This window comes from Mustela nigripes, chromosome 13 (assembly GCF_022355385.1).
Source record: "Mustela nigripes isolate SB6536 chromosome 13, MUSNIG.SB6536, whole genome shotgun sequence".
In the NCBI taxonomy this organism is placed as follows: domain Eukaryota; kingdom Metazoa; phylum Chordata; class Mammalia; order Carnivora; family Mustelidae; genus Mustela; species Mustela nigripes.
This window is the reverse complement of record NC_081569.1, coordinates 118,575,148-118,600,666: the sequence shown is the minus strand read 5'-3', so window position 1 is coordinate 118,600,666 and position 25,519 is coordinate 118,575,148. Positions and strand designations below refer to the sequence as shown.

Here is a 25,519-nt window from a genome sequence, read left to right as displayed (position 1 = left end):
TTGATTTCATACTATGTTCTACTGGTTTCCAAAGAAAAAAAGAGTGTAGAATGCCTAGGTGGCTCAGTGGGTTAAGCTTCTGCCTTTGGCTCAGGTCATGATCTCAGGATCCTGGGATCAAGCCCCACATCGGGCTTTCTGCTCAGCAGGGAGCTTGCTTCCCCTCTCTCTCTGCCTGCTTCTCTGCCTACTTGTGATCTCTCTCTCTCTCTCTGTCAAATAAATAAAATCTTAAAAAGAGAGAGAGGAAGTGTAGAATACAAGGTAGGAATTATGAGACATAAAAATACAGGAAAGTTTCTTGCTTTTAGTCAGTTCAAAAGCAATTTTTCCAGCTCATTTCAGATAGATGAGAGTATATTTCTGCCTTTAAAGACTTTTTTTGGTGTTTCATTTTGTTTACTAAAATACCATTACTGATGAGAATTTTCTTACAGGCAGTCTAATGCCTTGTGCATTTCTGCCTGCTCTGATCTCAGCCTGTACTGTTCCTCTAAGTGTAAGTAATTCCTGTGATTATTATTTTAAAACCCTGTAGGATTTTTCAGATCCTACTTAGAAACTTTTCCCCTGGGAGCCAAAGTCTTGTGGTATATAAGCTATGAGTCTTGTTTGGAAGCACTTTTTTTTTCTTTTTTTTTTTTTTCTAAAGATTTTATTTATTTATTTGACAGACAGAGATCACAAGTAGGTAGAGAGGCAGGTGGAGAGAGAGGGGGGAGCAAGCTCCCCAATGAGCAGAGAGCCCGATGTGGGGCTCAATCTCGGGACCCTGACACCATGACCCCAGCCGAAGGCAGAGACTTTAACCCACTGAGCCACCCAGGCGCCCCTGGGAGCACTTTTTAAAACTAATATATTGAAATTCTTTAAAAAGTACCCTAGTGATTCAGAATTTAATGCAAAAATATTTCCTTGCCTTGACTAATTTTGCCTTATATTTGAGATCAGGTTAGAAAGTACTTGGAAAGGAAATGGCAGGTGACTTGACCAGTTTTAGGCTTCAATTAAATTATTCAGTCATCTGCAATTTTCTTACTTAGATAAATCAGTACGTAGGCAGCTGACAGATTCACCATCAGGAAAAGAGTTAAAATCAGTTTCAAATTCCTCGTGGTGTAAAAAGTCTAAAATACAGGAACACCTGGCTGGCTTGGTCAGTAAAGCATATGACTCTTGATCTTGGGGTCGAGTTCGACCCCCACATTGTGGGTAGAATTTACTTTTAAAAAAATCTAAAATATGTAATTTTCAGATGAGATTTTTAATAGACAATGTGATACAGTGGTATAGAGCATAGGCTCAGCCTGGGTCTAAATCTGAGACCCTGCACCACCTGAGTTTCTTCATCTCTGAAATAAAAGTAGTATTTGTATCACCACCCAAAAGTTGATGGGAGGATTAAATGAGTTGTGCATGTAAATTACTTAGAACTGTACCTTATAGATAGTCAGCAGAGTAACTTACGAGTAGCAGTGATAGAAGTTCTTAATTGTCCTCTTTTATCCTGCTCAATGGCAAGAATAGTACCTTGCACACAGGAAGCACTCAGCTATTCTCTTACTCAGCTTGTCCATCTTCTTCTCTTTCTCTCTCTGTGAGCTTGAAGGGCAGAAGTAACAGCTAACTACTAGCCATTGTCCCCTCAGACTCTATGCCTTCCATGTAACTTCCCCTCTACCTAATAAAGTGTCTCACAGTTCTACAAAGGATACAAAGGTGTCCATAAAGTCTGGAACCATAGACATGGCATCTTGGGCATCTAATCTGTAAAAGAATAAAATATTATCTATGTTTTAAGACTTTGTGTCAGGGCACCTGGGTGGCTCAGATGGCTAAGTGTTTACCTTCGGCCCAAGTCATGATCCCAGCATCCTGGGAGCGAGCCCCACATCAGGCTCCTGTCTCAGCAGGGAGTCTGCTTCTCCCTCTCCTTCTGCCTTTCCCCCTGTTCATTCTCTCTCTCTATCTCTATCGCTCTGTCTCAAATAAGTAAATAAAATCCTTTAAAAAAATTGTTAAAAAAAAAAAAAAGATTTTGTGGATACCCTATAGAAATGGTTCTTTCAAAATTAAACCAAAAAGAAATAGAGCAGTCCAAAAGTTCAAAGTCTTTTCAGCTTTCCCTTCTCATGAGAAGTTGAGAAGTTCCTTTTCATTTCTTCAAAGCCCTGAAGTCTGAGGAACTGCTGACACTGGAGATTTCCAGAAAGACATGATGAGAAGGGAAGGATGTTGCCACCAAGAGAGTGGTTGAGGAGGGGATTGGTATTCACGAGTGGTTTGGAAATTATCAGATAAAACTGAGATCTACCTGTAGATCTCAATATACAAGTTCAAGACCACAAATATAGGTAGATGTTAGTAAATTTTTTTTTTTTTAGTTTCAGAAAGTACAATGATTGCTGGGGCACCAGGGTGGCTCAGTCGATTAAGTGTCTGGCTTCAGCTCAGGTCTTGATCCCCATGTTGGGCTCCCTGCTCAGCGGGGAGTCTGCTTCTCTCTTTCCCTTTGTCCCTACCCCCGACTCGTGTTCTCTCCCTCTCTCTGTCTCTCTTATTCACTCTGTCAAATAAATCTTTAAAAAAAAGAAAAATGATGGATATTACTTATGTTTAGAATTATATTTTTTATACTAATAATTCAAAACCTTGAATAGGACTTCATATATAGGGGCGCCTGCGGGGCTCAGTGGGTTAAAGCCTCTACCTTCAGCTCGGGTCATGATCTCAGGGTCCTTGGATTGAGCCCCGCATCGGGCTTTCTGCTCAGCAGGGAGCCTGCTTCTTCCTCTCTCTCTGCCTGCCTCTCTGCCTGCTTGTGATCTCTGTCTGTCAAATAAATAAATAAAATCTTAAAAAAAAAAAAACTTCATATACAATGCCAACATCTTCAGGAATATATAATCTCCAAACCCACAAAGGCAGCTCTTTTTTGGTGTATAATGTGGAGATCCCCAATTATGTAAATTTTTAAACATAATTGATGACCATCAAACCAAATGTTCTCAGCCCTCAGGAGAACCAGAAGATGAAGATATGTTAATCAGAGAAGTGAATGGATTTCCATCCTTTACAAAGTCACCAGTAACTTCTTCAGAGAGACTACACCTCAATCTTCTACCTAAACCTGATAAAGTCTTCACAAATGGTACTGAGAAGAACTCTAGTTCTTCTGTGTTCAACATGGATTACACTGCCTCTGGGCCCAGGAAAGCATGCTCTGGAACTTCATATGGCAGAGGGCCCAAGAGCACATTCCCAAATACCCATCGGTTTCAGTTAGTTATATCAAAAGCACCCAGTGGGGACCTTTTGGATAAACATTCTGAACTCTTTTCCAACAGACATTTGCCATTCACTCCACGCACTTTAAAAACAGAAGCAAAATCTTTCTTGTCACATTATCGATATTATACGCCTGCCAAAAGAAAAAAGGATTTTACAGATCAGCGGATAGAAGCTGAAACTCAGACTGAGTTAAGCAGGTATGGCACATTCACAGCCATTAGTAAGTCCTTCAGGGTGTTGTAGAATTAAATAATAATAATCTTTATTTTTTATCATGTATCTAATGCATCAGACTTAAGGTCTGGTAGTGCTCTTTTGAATGATGAGATTAATGGGACTTTTCCTTTTGCTTGTATCACTGGAACTACCTAAGTGATTGTTGAAAAGTAGCTATAAAACTTGTCAATCTCCTTATAAACAGAGATGTTACATATTTTAATTTATTGTTTCAAACATGGTATAGGCTTTTAAATACACTTTCAGAGAATCCTCAAAATAAGTCATCAAACAGCATTGTGTAATTATGCCTATAGATTTGTGTTAAAAATGGCAAAACAATGAGCTATCAAGGAAAAAAACACTTTCTCTGACTCTCCCTGAGCTCCTTTCCTGCAAATATTCAACCCCATTCTTATATAACAACTCCTCCCAGGAATAATTTAGCCAAGTGGGATAATTTCTAGAAATTAAGTATAATTTGCTTCAATAATGTTTTCATATTTGATAGCGCCTGGCACAAAATGAATATTCAGTAAAAGTCTGCCAAATGATTGAAGAAAAACAAATCTTACAAAGTATTAATAACTGATTTTTTTTTCCTAGAATTACATAAACAACTATTTACCTGGTCCTAGGTTTTAGCTATTTTTAGAAAGCAAAAAACAATTTAGGACTAGTATTCTTTTCTCTGTGTATAGAGAAGAGGTACGATAATATCAGATGAGTCTGTGTTCATTTAACCTCAAGAATTAAGGAATGGGGAGAAACGAGAAAAGCAAGCATATTATATCCTTTTTTTTTTATTATACGTCTGACAGCTTTTTAGGATAATAGATCCTATTTCCCTATTCCTATTCTATCCAGCTGAAATCTAGCTGCTGTTCAAAGAAAATGGGAAAAATAAGCTGTGTAATCCAAACCATATCTATGTCCTGATTATATAATTAGAAATCACACATTTTATAAGAATAGATGGATTTCATCTCTTATATCTGAGAGGTTTTTTAAGACAGTAAACTTGTTATCAGGGTATTTGTACTTCGAAGCTTGACAGTTACTTCTTTTAAAATATTACAGCTTTAAATCTGATTTTGAGACAGTTGACACCAAGAACTTCACAGATTCAGAAGAAAACACAGAACAGGTAATAAAAATGAGATCTCTTTGTGTGCCACATTGGAATTATAGCTGCTTTAACTTAATAAAATATGTGTAGCTCTTTGGACTTGAATAATCTCTTGGTGACACTTCTTATAGATGATGTAACCAGTATAGAGAAGGACTAACTATTTATACATGGCCATAGCTCTCTTTGAATGGCCAGATGGATCCTGCTTAGTCTGGGAAATCATTTGTTGTTAGCACTTTTTCTAGATGGTTGGTTGGCTGGCTGGCTAGATGAATAAATGAATAAGATACCTTAAATGTTGCTTTCAGAGATGTAGACTTGGATCACTGAAGGAGCCAGAAAAGCAATACAGAAGTTATTTTAGTTTCTATGCCAGTACTTTTTTAAATTGCCACTGATTATTGGAAATTATACATAGTATAAGAATAGATGAATATCATTCTTTTGTATTTGCTTTTACTTTTTTCTAGACCATAAGGCTCTTTTCAGTAGCATTTATGTTTTTGAGTGCTTGGTCATTTTTTTTTAAATATTACAGCTTTAAGTCAATTTTCTCATAAACTGATTATTTTTATTTTAGGGGTATTAATCATATACTTGTGTCCTAGTTTAAATTTATTCTTTATAAAAAACAGTTTGTCTATTAAAATGCCAAACACAGGGATGCCTGGGTGGCTCATTCAGTTAAGCATGAGACTTCAGCTCAGGTCATGATATCAGGGTCCTGGGATCGAGTCCCACAGTCAGGCTGTCTGGTCACTGGGGAGTCTGCTTCTGCCTCTCCCTCTGCCTCTCCCCCAACCTGCGCACACTCTCTCCCTTCCTCTATCTCTCATGAATAAATAAAAATCTTTTAAAAAGAAGTATTGAATAAAATAAAATGTCAAACAGATTTTGGGGATAAAAGAATAAAATATAATCTTCTCTTCTGGATATGGGTAGATAATTGTCAGTTTCCATCTCAGTCATAAATACCTGTTTGACATGGGACCCTGCCATTTAAAGCCCAAAGGCAATCACTTATCCTCTGAGAGCTCTACATCTAGAAAAACTACTTAATGTGTAGGATCACTGGAAAGTGTAAATGATATAGGTAAAGTGCCTAGCCTGAGAAGGGCTCCGTAAATTATGGCTATGACTAGCTTGAGACTTAGGAAGACAGTTAGCTCTGTAGATAACTAAATAAAGCAGAAATCCCACTTTCATGACATTGTGCTCCAAATGCTTATCCATAACCCTATAAGAAAATGATGTGTCCTTTACTCCATAATCTGTACCACCAGCAATCTACTTGGGAAACTTAGTAAGTATTAATCTACAATAGACCAGATTTTAACAGCACCTTACATAATTTGGCATTGTGAAGATTAAACTAATAATGCAAGTAAATGCTTGGCACAGTAAGTAGCACATAGTAAGGATTCCATAAAGGTAAGCTGCCATTATTTTTGTTTGTTAATATCATTGATTGTACTGTCAGAGCTACCACTGCTTCTCTATATTTGATATATTGGCTTCTGAAACAAATGGGCTATTTGAATTTCTGTTATAATGATATATTTTGTACATTTTTTAGGGGTTACTTAAAACCTGCAAATTTACTTCATTTTCTCTTTGTGTAGTTTATTTATGGTAATTCCTTAATGGATTTAAAATATCCCTTATTAAAATATAAGAAATAAGAAGCTATTTTTACCTTGCTTTAAATACATTTAAGAAAGAAGTCCTTGAGTGGTGCCGGGGTGGCTCAATCAGTTACACATCTGCCTGTGGCTCAGGTCATGATCTCAAGGCCCTGGGATCAAGCCTCGCATCAGGCTCCCTGTGCTTCCCCTGCCCTGGCTCTTTCTGCATCCTTCCCCCTCAAATAAATAACTAAAATCCTTAAAAAAAAAAAAAAAGGAATCCTTGATTGGGTAGAAAAAATTTTTTTTTTCTTTTTATTTAACAGAGATCATAAGTAGACAGAGAGGCGGGGGGTGGCGAGCAGGCTGCTCCCTGAGAGCCCCATGTGGGGCTCAATCCCAGGACCCTGAGATCATGACCTGAGCTGAAGGCAGAGGCTTAACCCACTGAGCCACCCAGGCACCCTGAAAATGTATTTTAAAACAGCCTTGGTCATAGTATATCAGTCACTTTTGCCTATGGGATAGCTCCTTGACTTTTTTGAAATTTGCTATTTTGCTTTATTTCTGCTTTCATAATGTATTGTTGAAGCAAAATAAAGTTTGATTCTTCTCATTACATCCCCAGGCATCTAATTGTATGACATATGATATCAAAGAAAAAATAGCTCCTTTACCTTTACAAGGGCATGACTTACCGTGGGACGAGATTAAAGATGGCACTCTCCAGTGTTCCTCACCAAGGTAAACAGCTTACAGAAGTCATTACCACTGTCTATTTAACTGCTTTCCTGTATAACAGATAATATTTGCAACATAAGTACTATTCTAATTACGTGCACTCTAATCTCTTTTGGTGTTCTACAATTCAGTGGCAGTGTTAGTTTTACTAAGGAAATTTTACAAAGTAGGTACTCAATAAAAGTTTAAGTGAATTCATTTGCTAATTCATTAACAAAGAAAAAGGCAATACTGGCTTGTATTATTTGCCATTGCTATTCATATGAAAAGGGATTTTCCTGGGGCGCCTGGATGGCTCAGTTAAGTATCCAATTCTTGATTTTGGCTTGGTCATGATCCCAGGGCCTTGAAATTAAGCCCCGCACTGGGCTTCCTGCTGGGTGTGGAGCCTCTTAAGATTCTCTCTCTCTCTCTCTCTGCCCCCCAGCCCCCGCACACATGCACAATCTTGAAAGAAAGAAAAGAAAGGGATTTTCCTGAAGACAAATCCTGTGGCAAAAATAATTGTGAAGAACCTCACAATTTGAGGATTCATAATTCATGATTTTGAATATTTACCATATGCTAGTGTGGTATCTGTCACTGCTGTGTAACTGGCATTGTTTTTAAAAGCTACACATCATATTTCATAATTATGGAATACTACACCTAAGTAAAAATGATAGGTTAGCAAAAATGCCTTTGATAGTTATAGCTGTCAGATATATTTCCAGTATCAGATGTTATATATGAGATGGAGGTGGAAATAAAGGACTAGAGATTAAAAAGAGGGCAAGAATGAGTTGTCATATAGCAGACCAGAAGGCCAAGCACACGGTATCCCTCAGAGCCCAGGTCCTCCCTTGGGCCCTTCCCAGGGAGATGGCACCTGGCAGGGCTGTGGGCGGTTCATTCCTAACCTCTCTTGTCTTGAAATTCATGATGCTTCCGTACTCGTAACAAGATTTATAAGCTAACCCTTGCGCCACTCTGCAATGAATATGAAGAATGACCTAAAGAAAGGAACATTTGGGCGCCTGGGTGGCTCAGTGGGTTAAAGCCTCTGCCTTTGGCTCGGGTCATGGTCCCGGAGTCCTGGGATTGAGCCCCGCATCGGGCTCTCTGCTCAGCGGGGAGCCTACTTCACCCCCCACCCACCCTCTGCCTGCCTCTCTGCTTATCTGTGATCTCTGTCTGTCAGATAAGTAAATAAAATCTTTAAAAAAAAAATGTCTTTGCTACTTACTTACACCCATCCTTGGCAAGTTACCCAACCATTCTGGCCCCTGGTGAACTCATCAGTCAGTAGAAAAAATAATACCTAATATACCAGTCAGGGTTGTTCTGAATATTAGATCAGATCATGGATATGAAAGTACTTTAAAAATTCTAAAATACATTATTACTAATATAATATTATTGAAAACGTATTGTATGCCAATCATTGTTTTGTTCAAATATTGTAATTTTCTCTTTCCAGGGCAGTATGTCAATATTCCCTGCAGCTTCCTCCAGAGAGAAAAATCCACTCTGGGTAAGATTTTTTTACCTCTTCATTTTGCTTAGCGGAAATCAAGAATTAAGAAACACAAACTGGGGCACCTGGGTGGCGCAGTGGGTTAAGCCTCTGTCTTCAGCTCCGGTCATGATCTCAGGGTCCTGGGATTAAGCCCCATATCTGGCTCTCTGCTTAGCAGGGAGCCTGCTTCCCCCTCTCTCTACCTGCCTCTCTGCCTACTTGTGATCTCTCTTTGTCAAATAAATAAATAAAATCTTAAAAAAAAAAAAAAAAAGAGGGGCTGCCTGGGTGGCTCAGTGGATTAAAGCCTCTGCCTTCAGCTCAGGTCATGATCTTGGGGTCCTGGGATCGAGCCCTGCATCGGGCTCTCTGCTTGGCGGGAAGCCTGCTTTCCCCTCTCTCTCTGCCTGCCTCTCTGCCTATTTGTGATCTCTGTCAAATAAATAAATAAAATCTTTAAAATTTAAGAAAAAAAGGGATCACACAAACTATTATTAAATAAATCAGGACTGAATTCTAATTTCTCTTACAACTAGCTTTGAAGTTCAGTCATATAATATGCCCTCAATTTGAGAATGATCAGAATTTTCTGAAATAGTTGTCAGTCACTTCATCTTTATGTCCAGGGGAAATTCGTCCCTAAGTAAACACAGACTTTGGGTAGCTCAGGATACCCTTCCAGGAGGTTTCTAACCTCACCAGGTCTTTACAGATAGCATACTTCTAGGTTTTATTGTTGTTTTAGTCAAGCTATTATTTTTCAGGGAATATCATCTTTTAAAAAAAAAAAAGATTTTTATTTATTTGACAGACAGAGATCACAAGTAGGCAGAGAGGCAGGCAGAGAAGAGGAAGCAGGCTCCTCACTGAGAGAGCCCTATGCGGGGCTTGATCCTAGAACCCCAGGATCATGACCTGAGCCAAAGGCAGAGGCTTTAACCCACTGAGCCACCCAGGCACCCCAAATATCATCTATTTTATAGAGTTCCATTTATTCTTAAACTTGCTGTGTAAATATTAGAGCCTGAGAATCAGTTTGAAAGTGTAACTTTTTATGTAACATTTTAATCTTCTGTTATCTCATTTTCTTATTAATTCTTCCCATTATATTTACTTATTGAGTAATTGAGTGGTTACCTACTACTTATATTTTGTATCAAATCACTGATATCAGCTAATTGAAATCAAATTTATAATAGTATTCAGATTACTTGATGAGCTATTAAAATATGTTATAAGATAAATGTATCCACACAATTAAAATTATCACTACAATTATATACACAAATTTCCCTACTATCATATTTTTTCTCCTCTCCATAAATTTTGAAAAAAATAATTTTTTTTTCTGCTGAATAAATTTCCCAGCATTCAAACAAGATGCTCTTCTAGGAGCAGAAGAGGATTTCACAGTTGCAGTTCTTTCTTTTCTGGATAAGTTTCCTCTTTCCCCTCCTCTAAGTGCCATCCACAGGACTCGCACCTCTGCTGCTGGACATGGTTAGAAGTCAGAGGACCCGGAAAATGCTTGTCAAGAACACACACCTCCAGTGGTTCACATTTGGTTCCCCTTTTGCCCTTGATTTGTTTTTTTGTTTGTTTTGTGTGGGGGTTTTTTTGTTTTGTTTTATTTTGTTTTCTTTTGTTTGTTTGTTTGCTGTTTTAATTCCTGCTTATCTGTTAGTGCTGGATGAATGCGCTCCATATCTACGAAATTTTACTTTATTAGGGAACATTTTCTCCTCTTTAAATAAATTTATCTGCATATTTTAAGAATATAGACAGTTTTTTAATAACATTTCTCTTAATGAGCAATAACAGTATATTTGTCATAGTAATGGTAGATATTTCTCATTAGGTACTCATATTTCCTCTAGTTTTCAAAGTAAGTAGGAAATAATTTTTATGCTGTGTACTGCTTTGTTTTCACAGTGAAGAAGAACTGTTATATCTGAGTTTCATTGAAGATGTAACAGATGAAATTTTGAAACTTGGTTTATTTTCAAACAGGTTAGTTTTTTTAAGTTCTATTATGGTGGTTGAATAGTACATTAAATACTCTTCCTTATCATGTTAATTCCTTTAAGTTAGTTCCACATACTAGGAAATGAAAAATTATGTTGCTTTCTTGTAAGGGGAGGGTGAACATTTTTTTTTTAATGAATTTTGCTGGAGGATTTATTTTACTAAGAATAACATTTTTCCCATTAATCTTTTTTTGTTAATTATTTTTATTAGCATATAATGTATTATTTACCCCAGGGGTACAGATCTGTGAATCGTCAGGCTTACACACTTAATTTTTTTTTTTAAGATTTATTTATTTATTTGAGAGAGAGAGCATGCAAGTGCGGGGAAGGGTAGAGGGAGAGAGAGACAAGCGGACTTCTTACTGAGCACAGAGCTTGATACAGGGCTCAATCTCACAACCCTGAGACTGTCACCTGAACCAAAATCAAAAGTCAGATGCTTAACTGAATGAGTCACCCAGGCGCCCCTTAGGGGACATAGTCTTATCATTGATAGCAAATTATAAAGAATGTTTAATTCTTACCATATAAGGCAAATTCACAATTTGAGGGAGTTACAGAAAAGAATAGAGATTTTATTCACTTAAATACTGTTATTTCTCTAAGATGCAGAGATCAGATTGGTGGTTGTCAGTGGTAGGGGGTAGGCAAAAGGTAAAAGTAGTCAAAAGGTAAAACTCCCAGTTATAAAATAAATAACTCATGGGGATATAATGTATAGCATGGCGACTACAGTTAATAGTACTACTGGGTTGGGCGTCTTGGTGGCTCAGACATTGAGTATCTGCATTCGGCTCACGTCATGACCCCAGGGTCCTGGGATGGAGGCCCACATCAGGCTCTGTGCTCAGCAGGAAGCCTACTTCTCCCTCTCCCACCCGCCCCCCTGCTTGTGTTCCCTCTCTGTCTCTCTCTGCCAAATAAATAAAATCTTAAAAAAAAAAAGTACTACTGAGTTGCATATTTGAAAGTACTTTGTGAGAGAGTAGATCTTAAAAGTGCTCACTACAAGAAAAAAATTATATAGCTGTGTGGTGATGGATATTAACTAGACTTACTTTGTTGATTATTTTACAATATAAACAAATATTGAACCATTTTGTATACCTTACACTAATATAATGTATGTCAGTTATACCTGAATTTAAAAAATTGATCACAGGGGCGCCTCAGAATAAACTGTTGAATATTTACAAGATGCCGTCAGTTGGGCATCTTACTCTTGGTTTCAGCTTAAGTTGCATTCTCAGTGTTGTGGAATCAAGCCTTGTATCAGGCTCCCCACCCGGCATGGAGTGTGCGTGAGATTCCGTCTCTTCCCCTCCAGCTCATGCCCTCTCTCTCTCTAAGAATAAAATAATCTTTTTTTCTAAATCTATCACAAAAAAAGAAAAGAAGAAAATGAGGGATGCCTGGGTGGTTCAGTCAGTTAAGCATCTGCCTTTGGCTCAGGTTATTATCCCAGGGTCCTGGGATTGAGTCCTGCATTGGGCTCCTTGCTCAGGAGGAAGCCTGCTTCCCCCTCTGCTACTCCCCCTGCTTGTGCTCACTCTCTCTGACAAATATATAAAATATTTTTTAAAAAAAGAGAGAGAGAGGAAAGAAGAAAATGATATCCATATTTGAAAGATGTGAAACTCTCTTTATTCATAGATAATGTTGTCATCCATGTAAAGATCCCACAGAGTCTACAAAAAAAAAATTATGCAAAAAAAAACCCCACTTTATCTCTTAGTTATAATAGGCTAGTGAATCAAATTTTTGTTTATCTGCAAAGATCCATCATCTCATTTTACTATTTGAAACTTGTCAGGAGAATCAAGGCAGGCATGTCTGGTACAACTGTCACTAGTAAAGTGAGAACCAATTAAAAGCTAGGTTTATACATTGTAAGTGAAATGGAAAGTTTACAAAACTAGATTAGGTATTTGTATATCTTAAGGAAACCATGTGGTCCTGAATCAGCTTGAACATTATCTAAAGTTCACTGGACACCACGGCCCACTTAATGTCATGTGTTATGGTTGATAAAAAAAAAAAAAAAACAACTAAGTAACCAAATAATATGTATTGTTTTTAATTCTTTTAAAAAATTGCTAAGTTGGGGCAAGCTGGGTGGCCCAGTTGGTTAAGCATCTGACTCTTGGTTTTAGCACAGGTCATGATCTCATGGATCATGAGATCAAGCCCCGTGTCAGGCTCCCCACTCAGCAGAAAGTCTGCTTGAGATTCTCTCTCTCCCTCTGCTTCTGCCCCTACCCTCCCACTGTGTACACTCACTCTCTCCTCTCTCTCTCTAAAACAAATATATAAATATTTTTTAAAAATTGCTAACTAAAGTAGAACTACTAAATCTAAAATTGGCTCACTTCATTGATAAATAACAAATGGTAACAAAGGAGTTGTTTTCGATAAAGGTATTGAAACATTCATGTGATAATAAGACAAGCATAGTTGAAAAAATAATTTCTCTTGAGCCAGACACATCTGGGTTAAATTCTCTTAATGACCTGTGACCTTAGGGGAAAGGAGTCATCGTCTTAGAGGATTTTCTCATCTTTAAAATGATCTTTACAATACCTTTCTCTCCAAATATTGATCATGATTAGAGGTATAATGATTGTGTGTCTAGCACAAATGTCTAGCCCTTAGTGGTACTTAATAAGTGATAGCTTTTAGGTTATTATGTGGATTTACCATCAATGGAACTTTTTTTCAAATATTATTGAGGAAGCATTATAAAATAACTCTTTATAAGAGAATTTCCTTTAGGGTTTGGTTTGGGGGAAGGAGAAGGAGAGGCTTTTGGTGTTTGCATATGTGTATGAGAGGAAAAAAAAGAATGCTTTTGGAATGTGGCAGGGGTATTATTGGACCTCATTTAAAATATTTTCACAGAAATGTAAATGGTATATAATGTTTCAGAAACAATGGCATCTGTTATAAAACTTAAACAAAAAAGCCATACTAGCTCCCTAATTGAAGAACTTGACAGAATAGGGAAGGATTCGTGTTTAGCTTTGGAAAGAAAAGGAAGAATCTAAAAAATATTTTCCAACCTTTAGTAGTTTTGTTGTTGCATGGCTATTTTGTATTTAGTTGCTTTTCTGATTTTGAGACACTAACATTTCTATTTATCATTTTAGGTTTTTAGAACGCCTTTTTGAGCGACACATAAAACAAAATAAACATCATTTGGAGGAGGTTTGTCTTTCTTTAGACATTCATTAGAAAAAATTCTAACATGGAAAGAATTTTAAAGCTTTTCCACAGCCTCAAAGAATGCATTAAAGCAGATGCTTTTTTTCCCTTGCACCTTTTGTGTGTATGAGGGCAGTTGGGGGGGGTGGGGGGGTGCGGTGAAAGAAGTGTTAATCTTGCTGAGATGAGCAGCACTGCAGACAAAAGTAATTCAGTTTGACTAGCTTATTAATTAATGTAGTTATTCTTGTCTTTAATCCTAGGAAAAAATGCGCCATCTGCTGCATATCCTGAAGATGGACTTAGGCTGCACATCCAGAGAAAACTCAGTAAAGCTGGATGATATTGATATGCTGAATTTACTTGATTTTGAACAGGCTGAGAATTCAGAAGAAGATGAAGATAAAAGCAAACATGATACCACAATTCAACAGGAACGTCAAGAATATCAAAAAGCGTTGGATATGTTATTGTCTATACCAAAAGATGAGAATGAGAGACTCTCTTCACCAAATGAATTTTTCCTGCCCATCTATAAATCAAAGTGCTCAGAAGGGGTTATAATTCAGCAAGTGAATGATGAAACAAATCCTGGACCTTCAGTTTGGGATGACAAAAATCCAAGTGTCTCTGACAACTTAGCAGACCAGGAGACTTCTGTGAATGTCATTGAAGGGGATAGTGACACTGAAAAGGTGGAGACTTCGAATGAATTATGTTGTCTTAGCACAGAACTCTCCCCGGCTGTTCAATTTCACAGTATCCAAGAGAACAACAGTCATGACATGGAAGGACCAACTCTTAAAATCATGGAAATGAGCATTGAGGACTGACCTTTGGATGTTTGATCTTCATTAATAAATATCCCAAGTGGCCAGTAATTCAATATTCCTTTTCCTCTGTTTTATTCTTTCATATATTAAGATTTCTGTATTTGCTTTCTATGCTCTATAATAAATTACCTTAAATTAGCAGCTTAAAACTATACACATGTATTATTTATCCTATAATTTCTGTGTGTTAAGAGTTCTGGGTATAACTTAGATGGGTCTGGTCTGGGTCTCAAACCTATAAGCCAAGTGTTACTTGGGGATATGATCTCATCTGGAGGCTTGACTGGGGCAAGAATCTGCTTCCAAACTCTTTTCAGGTTGTTGGCAGAATTCCTTTCTCTTTGGCTAGTGAGATACTATATAACAATCACAGGAATGACTTTCCATCACCTTTGTTACCTTCTTTTAGTTACAACCAAGTCACAGGTCCTGCCCACACTTAATGAGTGGAGATATTATACAAGGAAGGGTATGAATGCCAGAAGGTGAGAATCACAGGGTCGTCCTAGGATCTATTGGCCACGATTTCTAAAATTGCTCTTCAGGGGAAAATAGTTTACCCAAACATAAGTGATTTTGTATGCAATGGGAAATGATTTATGACCTGGCATGGATCTTGAAACATTAAGCTTTATCTGTAGTATCTTTAAAGAATATATATTTTTTTAATTTATTCATTTGATAGAGATCACAAGTAGGCAGAGAAAGAGGGGGAAGCAGGCTCCCCACTGAGCAGGGAGCCCAATGTGGGGCTCGATGTGGGGCTCGATCCCAGGACCCTGGGATCATGACCTGAGCCAAAGGCAGAGGCTTAATCCACTGAGCCACCCAGGTGCCCCTATCATATCTTTAATTTCTTCTTTCTCACTTCTGTGCAGTATCTGAAGTTTCAAGGCCTTCCTAGTTACCAGTGAGCTAGGCAGACTGTCAGCTTTCTGAAAAATTGTCCCTTCTTACAAATGGATAAGGAAGACGTGGTCCATATACACTCTGTGGAGTATTATGCCTCCATCAGAAAGGATGAATACCCAACTTGTGTAGCAACATGGACGGGACTGGAAGAGATTATGCCGAGTGAAATAAGCAGAAAGAGTCAATTATCATATAGCATGGAGGACAAGGGGAGATGAAGTGGAGAAGGGAGTTGAGGGAAATTGGAAGGGGAGGTGAACCATGAGAGACTACAGACTCTGAAAAAACAATCAGGGTTTTGAAGGGGCAGGACGTGGGAGGTTGGGGGAACCAGGTGGTGGGTATTAGAGAGGGCACAGATTTCATGGAGCACTGGGTGTGGTGCAAAAATAATGAATACTGTTATGCTGAAAATAAATAAAACAAATACACATTAAAAAAATTGTCCCTTCTTGGGATGCCTGGGTGGCTCAGTTGGTTAAGCAGCTGCCTTCAGCTCAGGTCATGATCCCAGCGTCATGGGATCGAGTCCCACATCGGGCTCCTTGTTCCACAGGGAGCCTGCTTCTCCCTCTGACTCTGCCTGCCACTCTGTCTGCCTGTGCTTGCTCTCACTCGCTCTCTCTCTGACAAATAAATAAAATCTTTAAAAAAAAAAAATTGTCCCTTCTTAATGAGGGCAACATTCTATCAACCCAGTTTGATAATCTCCTCTTGCCCTTGTAGTTCATGAGTGGGATTTTTCTATTAAGATATGTCTCAGAAGGGCATCTGGGTGGCTCAGTTGGTTAAGTAACTGCCTTCAGCCCAGGCCATGATCCCAGAGTCCTGGGATCAAGTCCCACATCGGGCTCCCCCTACTCTGCAGGGAGCCTACTTCTGGAGGCTCCCTCTGCCTGCCACTGCTTCTGCTCTCTATCTCTGTCAAATAAAATCCTTAAAAAATATATGTCTCAGAAGACTTACCGCTATTGATGTTTTCAGCTGGTTATAATAATGTAATTGACTAATTGAGTCCCAGTTTCATGCCTAGGGACTATGAAGAATATACAGATGAAACAAAATAATGATAACCCAGATGTTCTAGAAACTTTGCAATGGCACCCAAGTATCCCAGTCTTCAACTCAGGCTTTTATCATCCCCGGCCCACACCAGGGTTTTCACAAAGGTAGCGTATACCACTGCAGGTATTAGAGATGATTTCTGGTCAAATATAGGTGACAGATCTGTCTCACTCATGGGAAGATGACTGGCACCACTGTGTTCAGGATTCAGGCTCAGGAACAACTCTAAAGTACAATATGGTGGGGCTGAGCATCCAGCCTACTCCTCCCCCAGTGTCTTAGGCCCCAAGTCACCCTGCTGCAGCCCTTTCTCAGCCCCTCCTATTCCTCAGCTCCCAAATGTGGAATTCTCCGCTCTAACTTTTTGAGCAACTCCTGCCTTTTCCATCCTACAATCCTCTTCAACCTCCTAAAAGATCCTCAACCCTATGCTTGGCTCCCATCCTGGGTCTCCCCATCAGTCATCCTTCACCCCATCTTTTCGTGGGCCCCATCCTTCTCTCAGCCCCCAGGGCTCCTTTTTTCAGTCCCAACCTCACTCTTCCACAAAGCCCTTGCCCCATTATCCATGCAACTGCCTCAGTCTCTCTGCGCTGGCTCCAAGTTTCCTCCCTTTCCTGGAGCAGCCATCTTGCTTACGGCATTCTCAGTAACTGGCTTCTTGCTGGTTCTCCACCCTTTGGGCCCAGCCTCAGATCCGCCACTGCCTGCTTTGCCATGTCTGCCTTCTCCAACCTCCACCCCAGGGTACAGCTTTTTGTCTCCAGGACCATGACCCACCCTCATTTTTATATCTTTTAGGGTACTTTGTTGTTGTTGTCACTGTCCTCAGGATTCCCTTTAAAATTCAAGCTTAGATGTGTTGGTTTAAAGAAATATCAAATATAAAATTCAAGCTTAGATGTGTTGGTTCTTGATTCTGGCAAAGTTGTGCAAAGGTGGGAAGTGAATGTTGGGAAACACTGGCTTAGGGTGTTCCAGCAGCATCTCAGTTTCTCCCTCTCCTCTACCCCTTCCCACAGCATCCTCCACTCTGCTCTCTGGAGGAGTGATGAGTGAGCCTTTGAGACAGACTGCCTGAACTTGATCCTTTTGAGCTGGGACCAGCAGCTGGGTTACCAGCCTCTGTGGGTGGCAAGGAACTTAAAAAGCCTTCACTGCTGGGCTCTAAGAACTAAATAGGTTGTGTGTGAATTAAATATTCACAGCTGCTATTCTTACACCATGTCACCACTCTGTTCAAAAACAAAAACCTTTGGGATGCCTGGGTGGCTCAGTCGGTTAAGCCACTTCCTTTGGCTCAGGTCCTGATCCCAGAGTCCTAGGATTGAGTCCCGCATCGGGCTCCTTGTCCAGCAGGGAGCCTGCTTCTCTCTCTGCCTCTGTCTGCCACACTGCCTGCTTGTGCTCTCTCTCTGACAAATAAATAAATAAAAAATTTTTAAAAACCTTTGAGAGTTTCCTCTTACTGACAAAGTCCAGGTCCCTTTGCATTTTTTTATCAAGTCATGTTTTCCTTCCCAGTTCATCTCTAGCCATCCAACCCCCAAGCATCCTAAGTGTCTAGCACTTCGAATTTTACTTGTTCCTTAAGCATGGCAGAGGTTCCCCCACTCCATACCCCTGCCCACCTCCCCTTCGTACTTGCTAACAGCTCAGATTATCATTTCCCCTGTGCTGCCCTCTTGGGCCTTCGCCAACAGCCCAGACTGTAACATCATGAGACCTTATCTGATTGCTCCAACATTTGTCCCACTTGCTCTGGGATCCGGCATCACTCAGATCCATAATATGAATTACAACATTGTTTATGTGCTTAGTTTCTCTCCTGTCTAGACTATGGGCTTCTTAAGATGAAAGACTTATTTCTCAGGCACCTGGGTGGCTCTGTGGGTTAAGCCTCTACCTCCGACTCAGGTATGATCTCAGGGGCCTGGGATCAAGCCCCACATCGGGCTGTCTGCTTGGCAGGGAGCCTGCTTCCCCCCCACCCCATTCTCTGCCTGCTTGTGATCTCTCTCTCTCAAATAAATAAAATTTAAAAAAAAATTAAAAAGAAAAAAGAGGAAAGACTTATTTCTCTTTGGATTCCAGGTCATTGTCTGCTTGAGAATGAATGTATTTGTTCACGGAGGGAGACAGTTGAAGCTAGAGGAGAGACTTAGGCACAGGCGACTTTAGCGGGAAACAGGACAGACTTTTCCTGTCTTTATAGGAAGGACAAATCACCCACGGAAGGGAGAATGTAGCAAATTGCTAAATTACAAGAAAATTTCCTCATTTGCTCACGTTTTACATGGTGTAAAACATAAATTAGCATCTTCCTGAGATTTTTCTTCTAAAACTCACAGGTGTGTGTGTGTGTGTGTGTGTGTTGTTGTTGTTGTTGTTGTTGTTTCCCAGTGAAGCCAATCAGCAAAGATCAGAACAGCTTTTACAGGGCAAGACAATTTGCCAAGTGGATCGGTTAGCTTCAAGGTTGCCTATCAATTTTTAATTTGCCCTGGGCCCTGGTTTAATTTGGCCTAGATGATCCAAAGATTTTAGTTTTCTTTTTTTTTTTTCTTCAGATTTTATTTATTTGAGCGAGAGAAGGAGAGAATGAGCAAGAGAGCATGAGCAGGGGAGCAGCAGGGGGAGAGGGAGAAGCAGGCTCCCTGATGAGTGGGGGGGGGGGGGCGGAGAATGCCAACAGGACCCTGGGATCATGACCTGAGTCAAAGGCAGACGCCCAACCAACCGTGCCACCCAGGCACCCCAAGATTTTAGTTTTAATATACCAAAGTTAGCCTTGGCTTACTTCCTCGGGGCTTTAGAAAATATCATTGAGGTAACGAAGATCGGAGTAGCTGGTTGCCCTTCACGTGCTGCCACCGCGCTGTGGGAGGCACCTGCTGGGCCCATCACACTGCGGTGATAGAGGATGCCACCTAATCAGCGGCTTTCCCAGACCTTTTAAAAGCAGCAGATAGGGGCGCCTGGGTGGCTCAGTCTGTTAAGCATCTGCCTTCAGCTCAGGTCGTGACCCCAGAGTTCTAGGATCGAGTACTGCGTCGGGCTTCTAGGTCAGAGAGGAGCCTGCTTCTCCCTCCCCCTCTCCCTGCTCTTCCCCCTACTTGTGCTCTCTTTGTCAAATAAAAAAATCTTTATAAATAAATAAATAAATAAAAGCGGCAGACGAACCTCTAATGGCCCAGCCCCAAAGAACAAATCCATGCTTCATCTATACGCGAGGAAGAGGAGAGTTGAATTGACCTAAGGGACGTTCTGCTCCAAAACCAACCTTTGCCTCAGGAATTGCGTCTGGGATGAGCATCCAGGTTAGCAGACCGCGGCGCCCGCCCAGCTGCCCTGCAAGCGCGGCTGCCCGACGGCGCTGGTTCCGCGAACACGTTCGGGTCACGGAGCTGACCTCCCGGCTCCGCCGACAGGACGAATACACTCTTGCGCGGGTTTTCCTTTGCCGCTGTAACAAGTTGCCGCGCACTTAGGGACTTAAAGAAAGCCTTATTACTGTTCCGGAAGTCAGACGCCCTAAAATCCAAATCGCGCTAGGGCTGCCCTCTTGCAGGCTCTGGGGGAGACCGTGGCCTCGGCTTCTCCGGCTTCTAGAGGCCGCCCGCGACCGTTCCCCCTGCGGCCGCCTCCTTCATGGGGGTCAGCTGGGCAGCACCTTCAAGTCTCTCCCCACCTCGGCTTCCATCAGCCGGTCTGCTCCGGAGCAGGAGCCTTCCTGCCTCCCTCGGGGCCCCTTGAGGTTCATTTGCGCCGCCCCACCCCGGACCCAGCACACAGTCCCCACCTCGAGACCTGTCATTTGGCCGCAAAGCCCCCTCTGGCCGTGCGAGGGGACGGTCACACTTGGCTGTGGAAGGAATCCCAACTTGAGATCTCCGTGGGACACCTGGGGCTTTTTAAGCGACTTAGGCGGTGGTTCTCCCGCGGGAAGGCACGTCAGAATCGCCCGGAGAACCCGTGGAGGCCGATGTCCGGGCCTCCAGCCCGCCAGCTCCGGATGGCCCCGGAGAGTCTGAATTTCTACCAAGTTTCCAGGGCCGCTGCTGCTGGTCTAGAAGAAGCCTCGCCAAAAAATGAGGCGACCACTTGGCGACAAAAAGCTCCCTGCGGGGCTGGGGGTGGGAGGAGCTCCGTCGGCCCGCTGGGAAGTGCGTCGGCGATGCTGGTCCTGGAAGGACACCGAATGGTTCCGCCGGTGTCCTCGTTAGTGAAGCGGCCTGTTTGTCCTGATGCACGCCAACGTCTACACAGCCCGTCACCGCGGAGATGCCTGACGTCCGGCAACGACTAGAAGAAACACCCGATGGTTCGGTACATTATTTAAAATAATCTGGGGTGGTGTGGGGGGCGCCTGGGTGGCTCAGTGGGTTAAAGCCTCTGCCTTGGGCTCAGGTCATGATCCCAGGGTCCTGGGATCGAGCCCCGCTCAACAGGGAGCCTGCCTCCCCCCCCACCCCGCCCGCCCAACGTGCCTCTCTGCCTACTTGTGATCCCTCTCTCTGTCAAATAAATAAAAGATTAAAAAAATCTCTCTCTGCCTGCCTCTCTGCCTACTTGTGATCTCTGTCAAATGAATAAATAAAATGTTTAAAAAATAAAATAAAATAAAATAAATGAATTAAAATTAATACTAAAATAATCCAGCTAATCCAGCAGAGGGGATGCTGGGCAGCTGAGCTGGTTAACCAAAATTAAACTTTTGATTTCAGCTCAGCTCGTGATGAGATCGGGCTGTATGCTAGGTGTGGGGCTCTGCTTAACATTTTCTCTCTCCCTCTCCCTCCTCCCCTGTGTGCCTGCATTATGTACACACTCTAAAAAGTAATTAAATAGTATAAATAAAGAATAATCCAGAGGGAAATGGGACTAATTATATGCTTCCATGCAATAAGATCTAGAGTGAAAAAAACACAAGCAAAATAGCTTTAATTGTACTAATACATAATGAATTACAGCTTCAATATTTATTTTCATGGCAAAAACTAATACATTCATTTCACATATATTACAGTCATTCAAACTTTTTTGCCCATTAAAAATACACAATTTTACAAACCAATGATGGTTTAAAAGAATTAAGTTCTTCTGCTTATACATTTTTACATTAATCTCCAGATAGCACTTAAAATTGCTTTTTTTAAAAATTGCTTTTTAAACTATAAAATAATACTAGACAATTCTTTATACTAGCATGTTGAAAAGTTAGAATTCCCAGTGTATTGTTTGAATTATAGGGCCGTTTTCTAAGAAAATGTATTTCATATAAATTTTCTCCAAATTTTGGGTTTATTAGATCTGTTAAATCATATTAACTTCTGTTGGAATTTTTACTTAAATCGGCTTGCTATCTAGATTTTTTTTTAAAGATTTTATTTATTTACTTGACACAGAGTGAGAGAGGGATCCCAATTAGGCAGAGAGGCAGGTGGGGGTGGGGGTGAGAAGCAGGCTCCCTGCTGAGCCGAGAGCCCGATGTGGGGCTGGATCCCAGCACCCTGAGATCATGACCTGAGCCCAAGGCAGAGGCTTAACCCACTGAGCCACCCAGGCACCCCTAGATGTTTATTTTTAAATGATGCTCTGCTAAATTCACTATGGGTAGGGTTTAGATTGCTTCAGTTTTTAACCAGATCATACAATTCAGAAATATACAAATTTCTGATTCGTTACATTGTAATTCTTCATCTGAGCCAAACTGCATCTTTATATCTCAGAATATTTCCTCCAGTTAAGCACAATAGAATGAAACATTGAGGTGTTTTCATAGGAAAATATTTAACATTTCCATGATAAAAATCTGTTTTATATCATAATGTAAAAAATTACATGAAAATACAGTAAAATATATATATATATATATTCCAATGGCCCAGTGCCAATCAATCTGTTGAGTAAGTATCCGAGCTTTTAAAGAGGCTTGATAAACTAACGAATATTTTTATTTTCCCCCTCATTTTGCATTGCTTAGAAATTGCATATACTTATAATTGTGTAATAGCTCAATTCTATGAGAAATTAAGCTACTTACTCAAATATAGAATTGAGAAACTCTAATATGAAGGCGTCCAAGCTGATAGTAACAGAAAAGTTTCAAAAGCACTAAAAGTCATCCTTGCACAGTTAACTACTGCTTCAATTTCTCTGTCCTGCCATAAAAACCAGACTATGCAAATAAAACCCATTAGAACTCTTCTGGTCTAAAAGTTGTTGCAAATTCTAGTATCTTTTCTGTTTGTGTTTGTTTTCTTTCATCTCTTAACTTCAGAGGGTTAACCTGAGTTTTGTACTATTTTTAACACTGTCGTAAAAAAATCTGTTCTGGAAATAAATTTGTCACTCACCTCTGGAGAGTATTTACTTCTTCAAGCCACTTGGGCTTAACCAGTATTTGCACTAGACTTATTCCAGTAAACCACAAAACCATTAGATCCTTATGAGATAATTAACTCTAAGATCAAACTACATTTTGAAAAATACCACGACAGAATAAAGAAAAAGATCTTGTCTCGGTGGCCCATTAACTGCAAGTGATTTCTAATAAACTTCTAGGACGGTCTCCTAGCACTGATCATATATGACTTATGACATTTGCATTCTTCTAAAAAAATGAGTGACTGAGCTTCTATCCCTCATTCATTTGTTCAGATTTTCTCAGCTGATGAACGAGCAGGTTGAAACAGAAAGCCAGTTGTCATTAACTCTGTACTAGTCCGGTCAACCTACCCCCCAAATCAAGGTCAGATTCGTGTTCTGGTTAACACAGATAACCCCACCTTCTGAATTTCTTTGGCACAGACCTGCTCCTAAGAGTGAATACTGTATATTTTTTCCCACAAGTTTTTGAGTGTGACTTTAAAACACACACGCACACTTAAATGTCCATAGTGTGGACATTTGACAACTTAAGAGTACTGATATTTTCACACAGGTAAAACACCAAGCAACTCAGTTAAAATTGTAGCTTTATTACAGTGGCATTGTTTACTGCTATAGCGAGTTTGGGGACACGGAATTATAGATTCAAAGCCAGAGAATTTGGGAGATTTTTTTTTTTAAGATTTTATTTATTTGACAGAGGGACAAAGAGCACAAGTAGGCTGAGAGACAGGCAGAGAGGGAGGCAGGCTCCCTGCAGAGCAGAGAGTACTATGTGATATGGGCTCCATTCCAGGACTCTGGGATCATGACCTGAGCTGAAGGCAGAGGATTTAACCCACTGAACCACCCAGGCACCCCAGGTTTTGGAGATTTTAACTGTCTTTTTATATGATGCGCCACAAAATGGCTTAATGGAAACTAAAGAATAATGATCAAGACTTATACAGCTAGTTATTTTCAAAAATTAACATCCGGGGCGCCTGGGTGGCTCAGTGGGTTAAGCCGCTGCCTTCGGCTCAGGTCATGATCTCAGGGTCCTGGGATCGAGTCCCGCATCAGGCTCTCTGCTCAGCAGGGAGCCTGCTTCCTCCTCTCTCTCTCTCTCTCTGCCTGCCTCTCTGCCTACTTGTGATCTCTCTCTGTCAAATAAATAAATAAAATCTTTAAAAAAAAAAATAAAACGTGGGCCAAAAATTAAAAAAAAAAAAAAAAAAATTAACATCCATATTGTTAGTTCCATGGTTAGAAATTCAAAGACAATTACTCCTTTCTTGTCATCCATCTGTATTTATTGATACTATTGAAGCGTAATTTACAGTAAGTAGTCACTATCCCTTAACCCATCAACATATTGGGAGAAGTTTAGGTTTACTCTAGATTTTTGAGAACTATTTTAATTTCTTAAGTATGTGGGGCAATGTAAACATTTCTGGAGACAGGCTGTGTGGCCAGACAGCCTACGTAATGTACATGTGACCTACATACCCTTTGCGTGGGAACATTTGCTTGGAACTGATGCCTCCTCAGCCTGGTGCTGCAGACCTTGAACTTCCTTCGTGGCCCATCCTCTGCTTCCCATTTGTTGCCAGGGACAGGAAAGGGAGGGTATTTAGGGGGCAACAGGAAGGGCAGGCAAGTGCAGTGCCAATTCACCCTCCCTCACCCCCGGCCTGCTTTCACAGGTGGCATGCCCGCTCATTTCATCCCACGTCCCGGAACATTCCTGTCCTTCATGAGCCATTCAAGCTTCTGTAAGCGTGGTGGATGTTCCCTTCTGTGGAGTTCTCTAAGCAAACGCTGTTGTACCTGGCCAGCCCCTTGCTGAGGCTTGAGTCCCTACCACCAGAGAATTCGTTCTCGCATCTCACCACCAGGGTGCAGCAGGGAGAAAATTTGCTCTGTGTTTTTCAGAGCTCCGGTTTTGACGATTTGGTTCTACACCAAACAAGCTTTGGGAGGACAAATCAGGTGAGTTAACACCCACTTGGGCTACTGTTTACAAGGGGAAATATCACTGTTTTTCTCAATAATTCCACACACATCTGAATTTTTAGAGCATAATTTTTATTTGGGAACTGCCTGTAATATATGGAAAACTATGCCACTTTAACCGCCCAAGGACTCCTTCAACTGTTGCCTAAAATCCTTTATCCACTCATCCCCAACGCATGCAAACTTCAAACAACTGGGCTTTCTGATTTTTCCTCATTTCTCTATAATTGTAGATACTGGAACGGAGCCCTTACCTAGATGAATTTGAAAAACTCATGTTTCGAGAAATGTTTTTCCAGACAAATTCCTAATGTACCTATTCCTCTATTTTTGAAATATCTCTCACCTCAATAATGAGTCCCCTCCAATTTAGGGTTCTTTTTAAAATAAACTTTTAACTGGAAAAAAGACAGTTCTAGCTTGTTCCACATGAAATCTTGCTGGGAAACAAGTTCCCTAAATTTATATCCCAAAGAGCTCCTTTAAAATGTCCAGTTTCAGGGGCACCTGACTGGCTCAGTGGGGGGAGCATGTGACTCCAGATCTCGGGGTCGTGAGTTTGAGCCCCATGTTGGGGGCAGAGATTG

The 25,519-nt window shown here is 40.6% G+C and overlaps 1 protein-coding gene and 1 long non-coding RNA gene across 5 annotated transcripts in view; one reads left to right on the top strand and one right to left on the bottom strand.

Annotated features, from left to right (window-relative positions):
* SPATA7 (spermatogenesis associated 7) overlaps positions 1–14,721 on the top strand; it is a 39,534-nt gene extending 24,813 nt beyond the window's left edge. For all 3 annotated transcript variants that reach the window (XM_059373565.1, XM_059373564.1, XM_059373563.1), the window contains 7 exons: positions 3,013–3,488; positions 4,588–4,654; positions 6,893–7,008; positions 8,465–8,518; positions 10,436–10,513; positions 13,680–13,737; positions 13,998–14,721. In XM_059373565.1, the coding sequence (XP_059229548.1) occupies positions 3,013–3,488; positions 4,588–4,654; positions 6,893–7,008; positions 8,465–8,518; positions 10,436–10,513; positions 13,680–13,737; positions 13,998–14,567 (1,419 nt within the window). In that variant the 3' untranslated portion in view covers positions 14,568–14,721. The remainder of the gene's footprint in view (positions 1–3,012; positions 3,489–4,587; positions 4,655–6,892; positions 7,009–8,464; positions 8,519–10,435; positions 10,514–13,679; positions 13,738–13,997) is intronic.
* Positions 1–20,868, bottom strand: part of LOC132000112 (uncharacterized) — a 39,097-nt gene extending 18,229 nt beyond the window's left edge. For both annotated transcript variants that reach the window (XR_009399176.1, XR_009399177.1), the window contains exons 1-2: positions 19,828–20,868; positions 6,963–7,055 (exon numbers count right to left, since the gene is read on the bottom strand). This is a non-coding gene — a long non-coding RNA (uncharacterized LOC132000112). The remainder of the gene's footprint in view (positions 1–6,962; positions 7,056–19,827) is intronic.
* Between the last annotated feature and the right edge of the window lie 4,651 nt (positions 20,869–25,519).